The sequence below is a fragment of the Dendropsophus ebraccatus genome, chromosome 10 (assembly GCF_027789765.1).
Source record: "Dendropsophus ebraccatus isolate aDenEbr1 chromosome 10, aDenEbr1.pat, whole genome shotgun sequence".
Classification (NCBI taxonomy): domain Eukaryota; kingdom Metazoa; phylum Chordata; class Amphibia; order Anura; family Hylidae; genus Dendropsophus; species Dendropsophus ebraccatus.
Genome location: NC_091463.1, coordinates 18,383,512 through 18,394,794, shown reverse-complemented (window position 1 = coordinate 18,394,794; position 11,283 = coordinate 18,383,512). Strand labels below are relative to the sequence as shown.

At 45.5% G+C, this 11,283-nt stretch overlaps 1 protein-coding gene across 3 annotated transcripts; it reads right to left on the bottom strand.

Annotated features, from left to right (window-relative positions):
* Nucleotides 1-1,192: 1,192 nt before the first annotated feature.
* On the bottom strand, nucleotides 1,193-9,714 carry LOC138802638 (transmembrane and coiled-coil domains protein 1-like). 3 transcript variants are annotated; one of them, XM_069986157.1, is made up of 6 exons: nucleotides 9,614-9,714; nucleotides 6,912-7,416; nucleotides 4,888-4,944; nucleotides 3,437-4,152; nucleotides 2,032-2,167; nucleotides 1,193-1,768 (listed from the first exon to the last, which is right to left on the bottom strand). In XM_069986157.1, exons 2-6 carry the CDS (start codon nucleotides 7,347-7,349, stop codon nucleotides 1,334-1,336), a joined length of 1,782 nt encoding a protein of 593 aa, XP_069842258.1. In that variant the 5' UTR covers nucleotides 7,350-7,416; nucleotides 9,614-9,714; the 3' UTR covers nucleotides 1,193-1,333. The 3 variants fall into 3 exon arrangements, with proteins under 3 accessions (XP_069842258.1, XP_069842257.1, XP_069842259.1); XM_069986156.1 differs by having other exon boundaries at nucleotides 9,597-9,692; XM_069986158.1 differs by lacking the exon at nucleotides 2,032-2,167 and having other exon boundaries at nucleotides 1,597-1,768; nucleotides 9,597-9,692.
* Nucleotides 9,715-11,283: the final 1,569 nt, after the last annotated feature.

Here is an 11,283-nt window from a genome sequence, read left to right as displayed (position 1 = left end):
CTGCCATTCATCATGTACTTTTCCCTACTATGATTATGAATGGAGAATTTTTATATCAGAGGTTTTTTTTCCCAGTTATGGTTGTAGATCCATGAGTCAAGTATTAATACCAGTTAGTGAGTAGTTAGATTCTCTATAATGATATACAATGGGGCCCAATAAAAATGTTACTCGCTAAATTAGAAAAAAAAGGTCAAGACTTTGATAAATCCCACAAATAGGCTCAACTTGTTTGAATTTCTATAATTCCATTTAAAGGATTAGAAAAAAAAACATGGCTGGTTTCTTCCAAAAACAGCGCCACCCCTGTCCTCAGGTTGTGTGCAGTATTACAACTCGGCTCCATTCACTTCAATGAATTGTATGTTACCACGGGGGGACTGTGCACGTAACATTGCTCGTGGCTGGTTTGGCTGTCAGTATAAGATGTATGGGGCTCCCTCGATAGTCCACTGACAGGTGGTCGGGCAGTGATTTTGTTTCCTTAGAGCCTGGTTTTGTTAAAGGGAATGTGCCATCAGGTACATTTACGTTAAGTGTTAAACATGAATAGAACGGCACGGGCGAGGGGAAGCCGATGCTGCGGGGTTTTTTTTCAAACCACAGCCTGGTTCCTGCACACGGCGCTGGTCTATTACCGAGGTTCGGCCCCGGCTGAAGCACTGAAGGTGGCCCGGCCTGTCTCCAGTGGGATGAAACCCCAGCACCTCTATAATGCAGCACCATTAGCATCATTGGAGCCACGTCATAGAGGGGCGGGGGGTTCTGCCCACTGGGGACGGGGCGGTCCACCTCCAGTGCTTCAGCTCAGTTCGAAAAGAGGACTGCAGCATTGGCTTCCCTGTGCTGGTGCCGTTCTATTCATGTGTAACATTTAAAGGGAATGTACCAGATGGTACATTCACTTTAAGCCGCAGCCTGTTAACCCTGTAGAGAACACAGGAACACTCAGCCATGGACTGTGAGGAGAGCATACATGGACGGTATCTTACACAGGTTGCATATAGGGAGGAAAGCAGACAAAGGCTGATTGCAGAGGTCAATCACATGGGCTGTGTATGGAGAAAGCAGAGCACCCACAGCGCCACTCTTGTTAATAGGCTGTGTCTGGTAATGCAGTTAAATCACTTCATTTTTTAGGTTCCATAAATGTTGTCACCCTGAGAAGCATAGGAACTTTAACGCCTTTAGATTTGATGTTGCTTAACAACAGACTTTAATAAAACACATGAACAATATTCATCAACATAAGGGTCAAACAGGTATAAGGAGGGGTGTAGGCTTTAGATATTGGGGTGCAAGTTTCCTTACTGCATTGTCATTTTGATCTTATCTAGACCCCAAAACATAGTTCCAAAGCTTCTTCAATTACAATATTGTATTCATTCATCAGCCTATTAAATAGACGCATAGCCTGAGTAACCACCCAAGACCTCTGAAGTGCGGCAGACATGGTGCTCCAGTTGTGGGGGTCACTATGTAACAGCACCACTAGGATCAGTGTGATGATGGCATAAAGGGGGTCTGTAGTAAAGGGGGTGCCCTGTATGAAGACTGCAGAGAGGCAAATCAATAGGATGGTCACCATGACTGGGAAGCAGTTCATCATGAATTTATCATAGAGGCTTCGGCAGGTGTTGGTCACGCCGCTTGGTATTAGGTTTATGACTTTGTTGTATACTATTTGGAGGCCGTTCACCGATGCCGGATTGTTTTTCTGTTCAGCCTCAATGTTGGAAAGGCGACTGTGAAATAAAACCAACTCTTCCTGTGAAAAGAGAGAAGTAATGATAGTATATAGATATAGTATATTATATAGATAGTATATAGCCGAGGCTCTCAGGTTATGCTATGTGGACTACAGACATGCCACATCTCTGGGGCTACTTACACTGTTCTCATGATAAATAACCATTGATCACAATAGGTTGCTTGCTAGACATTATATATAAGTAGTCCCCCAATCTCTGCAATGTCATATATATATATATATATATATATATATATATATGGTAGAAGCTGTGCACTGACCCAGATGTCCCTGTCTCGCTCGCAGGAGTGGTAAGACATCTTTTCCTCCATGAAGAAAATCACCTCCTTCATATTTCCTATCTCTGAATGTTGTTGCTCCTGGAGGTCGTTCATATTTACCAGCAGCTCGCTGTATCTTGTATTGAACAAATAGGAAACAAATCTGAGCAAAGTTCTGACAAACTAGAAGATCCATAACAGGAAACTATATATATATATATATATATATATATATATATATATATATATATTACACTGGTTATATATAATACTTTATGGAGATCGGTTGGTGGCAGATACCTGTTGGGGGTCTATTATTTTAAAAAGTCAAGGAGCGCTCCGTAACCCACTGGATGCCCCTGGTAACTAGTGTACCCTCCTTTGCAGACTAGCCCAGAAGGTTTACTTGGTAGATTCTAGGATTCTACATTCTGGTGTATTCTACAGGTGTAGCCCTGTGTACATAGGTAGCCCTGTGTAATGCTTTATACATGTGTAGTGTCTGTATGCATATCTGTAGGGTATATATGTGTATAGTGTACATTTCTATCTATGATGTATATATGTGTACAGGGTGTATGTAGATCTGTGGTGTATGTGTGTGTATAGTGTGTATGTATATATGAGGTGTATGTGTGTGTATGGTTATCTGTGGCGTATGTGTGTGTATAGTGTGTGTGTGTGTATATATATTGTGTGTGTGTATATATTGTGTGTGTATGCATATATGTGTGTATAGTGTGTGTGTATGTATATATGAGGTGTATATTTTGGATATGCATATATCTGGTGTGTACAGTGTGTGTGTGTGTGTGTGTATTGCGTGTATGCATATATGTGGTGTGTGTGTCTATATTGTGTGTATGCATATATGTGGTGTGCATATGTATGTATGTATGTATAAGGTGTATATTGTGTGAAGGCATATATGTGGTGTTTGTAGTGTGTGTATGTATATATGAGTTGTATATTGTGTATGCATATAAGCGGTGTGTATTGGTCTATATATGTATGTTGTATTTGTATATAATGCGATTGCACCAGTTTGCAGAATCTCTATGTATGTGCTAATCCGTACGTGTGCTGCTGTCTGCATATGTGCTCAGCTCTCTAAAAAATGATTATAAAGTTATATTTCCCACTGACTGCCACCAGGTGGCGATGTTTCTATGTTTGGTTGAAGCAACGCGGTATAACCAACTCTGGATCATACTTACGTACGGGTTAGCTTTGAATTCTGACTTCCCTTTTGACTTCAATGACTTTTGTACATGAACAATGATTTTTGGTCGTGTATACACATTAAATTATCAGCATACAAGACCATGGTCGAGTGTATCTAAGCATAGACATTTATTGGCTCTGTTATTTGCAATATTAAATCTGCCGCCATGTTTTCACCTACCTGAGATGTTGTGCTCGCAGAAATTCCATAATATTATTATAGTCAGAATAATATCCACTACTCAGATGCAGGAATTGTTTTTCTAGGAGATCCTGTCTGTTTTTCACTGCAGTAATCTCTGTGGTGAAGGGGTCAGTACTGCTGCACTTACTGCCTAATGTCCCTGTTATTCCTCCTGCTTGGCTGGAGGATGGAATCAGTGTCAGCGATGGGGCTCTTTTATAAGAATATGGTGGTATGTCTTGGACAGGACAAGCGTATGATGTAGACTCTTGACTGAGGGGGAGGTAGGTGGATGGATTTTCGAGATGGTCAACTGCCTGAGGGCCAACACTCTCTTCCTCTTCATGAGCCAAGTATGGCTGATTCCTCATGTGACCTTGTTCTGGTTCCAGAAGCTTTATTTGAAGTTGCAGTTGAGCGATTTCTGCAGCTATCGGACAGCGCCTATTTTCCAGTCCTAACAGGACTTGAGCGGCCTGATTCTGTTCAGCTATCGGCCACACGTCCAGATATCTGGTGTCGTTCTTCAGTTGGCTCTTTTCCTCCATCTGTAACTGCTCAGATAGCTCCACCATGGTCTGCATAAAATATGGCTGCACGTCCACTTCCTCTGCCCATTCTGGACCGTTCTTATTCTCCACCAAATCACCTACTACCGGACACAGAACAACCTCCTTGACTGCACATTTGCTTCTGCGCATAAAGTTTTCCATCTAAGATTAACAGACAACACTTACTTTACAGCACTACAGTAAAAAACAACAACAAGTTACATAAATGAAAGGAACACTAATTCTAGAAATGAACGATAAAAGTTTAAAAACAGGATTGTCCTGAAACTTGTATAAACACAATTGTTAACGTTGTCTGGGCAAAATAAAAAAGATGGTGAGGGGGTGGTAAACATAATAAGATCAGCCAATCAGTGATTGCAGTGCTGGATACAAGGCAAAGGGGGGAGGCTCCTGCTGCAGGCATCTGTCCTTAAAGCCACGTATAGAATAAGGAGGGCGGGCCTCTGTATGCAGCTCTCCCATCATCCCCTGGACTCTGGGGGAGAGGCTGTACATAGTCTTTGGGGGAGGGGCTATACATGGTCTCTGGTGGAAGGGCTGTACACGGTCTCTGGGGGCGGGGCTGTACATGGTCTTTGGGGGAGGGTCTGTACATGTTCTCTGGGGGCGGGGCTGTACATGGTCTATGGGGGAGGGGCTGTACACAGTCTCTGGGGGAGGGGCTGTACCCTAGGAGACTATAATAATAATTAAGTAACCATTTTTTGGACATTCTGAACAATTACATTTTTCAGCTTCATAAAACACACACACCTTACTGACGTTTCTATACAGGAAATAAAGGAAGGAAATGTGTGTCCAATATGGCTGCCTCAAATGAATATGGAAAAGATAAAAACATTTCCTTTAATTGGTGGCAGTAGACCCTCATACCTTATGATTTAGCTTGGACATCTTGTCATGGTTGACTCTTGGGCATGCATCTTCTGTCTTAACATGAATAAAAAGAAAAACAGTCAAGACCCACAAATTAACTGTCACTATTGCGCAGGAGGCGTCAATAAGAAAGCTATGTCTCTTACTTTCATCCTCAGCGCTGCTCCCATGCACTTGGTCGTTCACGCCACGGTTCGGTAAGACCGTTTGGAGCACTGGGGCGCCATTAGAAGTACTGCCCCACGCCGATAGCTTTAAAGCCCCTCTCCGGCTGAGCTCTTCTAATGATTATAAATGGAGTAGGTGGACCGGGGGTGGGCTGGATCGTGGCTCGGGGGCGAGACAGTGCTCCTAACAGTTTAACCGTACTGAGGAATAATTGACGAAGTGCATGGGAACAGCACCAAGGATGAAGGTAAGAGACATATGTTCCTCCTTGGCGCCTCCTGCACAATAAAGACATATCAGCAGGTTACATTCTTCTAACCTGATGATTGTTCTCCTTTAAAGAGACCCTGTTATTATCAATTTCATGCTGCCTGAAACATAAGTCATCAGGGCGGTCCCCAGCGACTTCTCCCCGCCCTATCAGCCTTGATAGATAGACATCCATCAATCTGAACTGATGGGTCAAAGAGACCCAAGAGTTTTGATCGGTCAGGGTGTTCAGACTATGACTGATCAGGAGAATAAGTTGGGTGAAGAACGCTTTGTGCGTTTATTTCCTGGCTCTGTAACACAGGACCTAGATGTAAGCCTCCTAGTGCAGGTCTATAGGGCCGGCCAGGTTTCATAAACACAGAGCACGGAGAGTAGTGCATGGCAGAGCGGTCATCTCCTCACTTGCTCTTTTGGACCCCGTTCACACTGAGCAAAAACCGCAGAATGTCGCGGTGGAGCTCTCAACTGCGGAATCCCGCCGTGATCAGTGTCCTGCAGTATCTCAATAGGAGGGCGCGCGCCTCTGCTTCCTCTCCGACATGTCAATTCTTTGAACAGAGAGTGTCAGGAACGGAGGCACACGTGCCCTCCTATTGAGATACTGCAGGACACTGAGCGCGGTGGGACTCTGCGGCGGAGAGCCGTTTTTGCTTAGTGGGAACAGGGCCTTAATGGATCAGGGTCTGAGTGTTCCTAGGACGTGTTATTTAGTGACATGTGCAATTTAAAGTGAATGTACCACTAAGTACATCGCTTTGTTTTTTTACATGAACTAACCGGTGCAGAGATGCCGGTGCTACAGTCCTTTTTTTTAAATGCTGCCCGTTTCCTGTGCACAGCGCCGGTCTATTCCTGAGCACTGGCCCGGCATGAAGCACTGGGGGTAGGCCCGTCGGCCTCCAGTGTGATGAAACCCTTCTCCTCTGTGATCCCCGCGCTGGCACCGGTCTGTTCATGTAAAAAAATCTAAGCGATGTACCTAGTGGTACATTTGCTTTAAAGAAAACTTTTGACAAGTCCTAAAGAGGTGTTGCTAGAACAAGCCAGCAGAACTGCTCGCTAAGCATGTTCTCTCTCTATAGTAAAGGCCCTATTACACAAAGCGAATATCGGCCATATTTGTTACAGCCTTTAATCGCTAGAGATGAGCGAACCGAGATGTATCCCAGTTTTCCAGGCGGTCCTCAGGCTGTATCCACCCTCTCCACGGAGCGGGCAGACAGCGGGAATCAGAACCCGAACCTCGGCTGGTTCGCTCATCTCTAATAATCGCCTTGTGTAATAGAAGACAACGAACAGCCAACATACACAATGTTGGCTGATCGTTGTCTTTTAACATGTTGAAACATCAACGATCACGTTGGCAGCTATCTGCTGCCATCGCTCCATGGAATAGGAGTGGCAGCAGCAGACCGCTGCTATCTTCTATGGGCTGCCTAAACGATCTAGTGATTACCCAGGCAGCCCTCCCACAGCTCCGCGTCTCTTACCCACTCACTGCCGATGTGTATATTCGCGCCAACAGTAAGCAGGGAATGAGGAGCACGCGAGCGCTGACTTGACAGGTTGTCCCCACTGACCTTGTCTTCATAACTTTCGGCCTTTTTGGCGTTTGTTATAAGAGGCTTCCTCTCTTCTTTGCTGGCCTTTGTCATCTTTTTGAAGAAGCTCGGCCTCCTGGACAGCCCTGTCCATGGGTATAAGATTACTTTTTTGTGTTCTTTGAGTGGAGGCCACTTGACTCCAGTGGATGGTCCATCATCATCCTCATCTTCGTTCAGTGTAAGGAGGCTGACTGTCTCAGATGTTCTGTCATCGTAGTTGCCACTATTGGTCATACCATTGTCATAGTTGGTGTCTTCACCCTTATTCATAGCTATGATGTCCATAGTTTCTGGCATCTGCTGTAAAGCCATCTTTATTGAGTGTTGACCAAGACTTGATGAATCCTTTTGACTCTGGTCATCATGTGCCAAAATATTGGTTAAACTGTCCCAGCTTTTACTATTTTTCAGCATGTCTAACCTTTATCTTAGATAGTTTACCAGATATACTGTTCTTAATAAAAGATGATAGTAAAAGTACCTGGGAAGATAAATATGCCAAAACTGAACAGGGGGGCATTGCTTTAATGCACACACCATAGAAAAGAGACAGCATTACAGGACTATAGTAATAGTATTCACATTAAAGACACCAGATACACTGCAGTGAATGCGATTTATTGTCTCGAGGCATGCTTTCATTTTCTGAAAGCAAGCCCACTTGGTTTTGTACATGTCATAATGGGATGCAGAATATTTTTTTAGAACAGGGGTCAAAATTTACTAATACTGTCTAATTCTTAATGCAATCTCAGTCTTCAACTATATTTGCATTTCCAGCGCCCCTTTAACAGTGACTTCCTTTTAGGAGAAACTTTATCCCCCGGTGCTGTCCCTTTAAGAGCGACTTGGGTCCTGTCCCTTTAAGAGCAACTTGGGTCACGTCCCTTTAAGAGCAACTTGGGTCCCATCCCTTTAAGAGCGACTTGGGTCCTGTCCCTTTAAGAACCACATGAGTGCTGTCCCTTTAAGAGCGACATGGATCCCATCCCTTTAACCCCTAGGCGACCCTGGACGTACCCGTACGTCCAGGGCCGCCTCCATGCGTTTAGAGCGGGGCCGCGCGGCGGCCTTGCTCTGAACCGCTGCAGTCCTGCAGTCAGACGTTGTCCCAGAGGAGCTACCCACACATCTTACCCCGTCCGGGGTCAGCGCCGTAATGGCGCTGATCCCGGCTCGGCACTCGATTGCTTCTGGCTGCAGCAGTCAGAAGCAATCGATGTGCGTATCTCATCGATCTATGCTGCATATCTATGCAGCATAGATCTCAATTAGAGATCAGTGCACTTATACTAGAAGTCCCCCAGGGGGGCTTCTAGTATAAGGCTATGTTCACACTACGTAAAATAACGGCCGTTGTCCGCGCCCCAAAACTACGGCCGTTGTTTTGAGGTTCCCTATAATGACTGCAATGCAATGTAACTACGGCCATTGAATTCACACTACGTATCAGATAACGGCCGTTGTTTATACGGTCCCGTGAAAAATGAAATGTCAATTATTTCCGGCTGGTAATACTGCAACAACGGCCGTGGATTTCAATGCGGCCGCGAACGTAAAACTTATATCTGCCGAATTAAACTTGATTTGATGTAAAAAAATTTCTGAGTGGTTTCTCGGGCTGGGCGCAGTATTTAAAGTAAATGACCTGTTTCATCCCGTTTATAATCATGCTAGGAATCAAAATGAAACAACGACTAGCCCGTACGATAGTAATTCTACGGCCGTTGTTTTGGTCTCAAAATAACGGCCGTTGAAAATAACGGCCGTTATTTAACGCAGTGTGAACATAGCCTAAGTGTAAAAGTAAAAATAAAAGTGTTTTTATTAATAAAAAGCCCCCTCCCCTAATAAAAGTTTGAATCTTCAAAGAAATCAGAATTATCACAGTGGTTCAGCCTGTCGGATAAAACTGGCACATATTGATCTATTAATGATTTCTCTTATGCCGATGTATACGTTTTATTTGCGGGATAGAATAGTGTTATCAGTTTATAACTTAAACCGCTGTAAAGCAAACCAAACATCACAAATATACTGTTTGATCTATTCAAATCAATGGTAACAAGTCTGTATGCCAAAGTACATACCATTTTGTCATTATTTTACCATATACGAGCAATGTGGTGCTGAAAATAGATGTAAATGAGGTCTTACTTTGTGGGAGAAGCCATGTCTGGCCATGGATAAATCGGCATCACGCACATTACACCCCCGCACCTTTCCCACTCCTCCCTACTATGGACCTACGCCCACCTCCAGCTATTGATGGGGGAGGGGGTCGGGTCACCTATTTAGTGAACTGATCCAGGTTTTAGACTCAGATACCCCTTTAATGGATAAAATTTATTTTAGGAACCTCTAACATACTGACATGGCAGAAGATTAGACTGGTGGGGTCCGCGGGATCCTCACCGATTGAGTCATCTGTCCTCGTGCGCCATGTACGGATTTATTATACGTCCAATAGACTTTCTATGAAGTTATTATTCTGCTTTTTAAGGGGAGGCTAAGAGAAATGTATGGACACAGCATCCGGATCAGCGATGACCCTCCTTTGTGTTAGAGATCAGTGAGGGTCCCAGTTGCCAGACCCCCCAGTCTAATGGTATCCTTAAAGTAATAATGTCTCTATGGGTGTAATATCTATATGTGCTTTACCTGCTGTATATATATACCTGCAGTCTCTATGTATCACTGACCGCCTATAGGTATGTGTTTATCCAGTACAATTTTTCCGTTGAAAAACAAACTGCTGGGTTGCCATAGTGATGTAAATGGGAGTGGCTAATTGCTCACTTGTCCAGTTTACATTAAAGTTTGTTTGACTTTAACATCCTTGTATCCTCTCAGCTGCATATAAGTGTATGTTCACACTATGGAGTCTACTAAAAAAACTTATGGCGGATTTAACAGAATATCAGTGGCAGGCAGCCCAGTCAGAGGCTATTCAATGCCGCATCACATGTCATATCCATGGTGTTAAAAAAATAGACTCTACATAAAATTTATAAAATGGGAAGCATTGCAATTAGAAAAAATGGAAAAATCCATGTGAAAAATACACAGTGTGAACATAGCCTGATACTAAATATATGCAGTTTTTGGTGCCTCCCCTGTCTAAAATTTAAAAAAATTGTGCTTTTCATACATTTATTTTTGCTTTTTGTGTTTTTCTCACTACAAGTCATGTGTATTTTTGATCATGTGACTCTAGGCCCGTGATGGCGAACCTATGACACGCGTTTCAGCACTAACACGCAGCCGCCATTCAAGCTCCAAAACAGCCCCCCAGCCTTACAGTGGGGCCTGACCCCACCACGTATTCCCTGCCCCACGTACCGCCCAGACACAGCTACTGTGACGTCACCCGGCACAGCAGCTGTGTACGGCCGGCCGCAGTGGAACCGCGCTCCAGCCCCGTCTTGCTCCTGCCTCCAGCCCCGTCTTCCTTTTGCCTCCAGCCCCGTCTTGCTCCTGCCTCCAGCCCCGTCTTGCTCCTGCCTCTAGTCCCGTCTTGCTCCTGCCTCCAGCCCCGTCTTGCTCCTGCCTCCAGCCCCGTCTTGCTCCTGTTTCTAGCCCCGTCTTGCTCCTGCCTCCAGCCCCGTCTTCCTTTTGCCTCCAGCCCCGTCTTGCTCCCGTCTCCAGCCCCGTCTTGCTCCTGCCACCAGTGTCGTCTTACGGCGCCACAGCCCGCATCCTGGACCCCAGCAATTATGTAAGTTTGTGTGGGGAGGGATGGGGGTCGGGGGATTGGTGTCGGGGATGGGTCAGGTGGGGTAGTGTGTGTGTGGGGAGGGAGGGATGGGGCCAGGTGGGGTATTGTGTCTGTGGGGATGGGGTCAGGTGGGGTAGTGTGTGTGGGTGGGGATTGGGTCAGGTGGGGTAGTGTGTATGTGGGTAAGGGGGTCAGGTGGAGTAGTGTGTGTGGGGATGGGGGTCAGGTGGAGTAGTGTGTGTGGGGATAGGGGTCAGGTGGGGTAGTGTGTATGTGTGGGGAATAGTCAGGTGGGGTAGTGTATGGGGAGGGATGGGGGTCAGGTGGGGTATTGTGTCTGTGGGGATGGGGTCAGGTGGGGTAGTGTGCATGTGTGGGGGGTCAGGTGGGGTAGTGTGTGTGTGGGGGGGGGGTCAGGTGGGGTAGTGTGTGTGTGTGGGCCAGGTGGGGTAGTGTGTGTGTGTGGGGGGTCAGGTGGGGTAGTGTGTGTGTGTGTGTGTGTGTGTGTGGGGATGGGGTCAGGTGGGGTAGTGTGTGTGTGGGGTCAAGTGGGGTAGTGTGTTGGTGGGTAAGGGGGTCAGGTGGAGTAGTGTGTGTGGGGATGAAGGTCAGATGGAGTAGTGTGTGGGG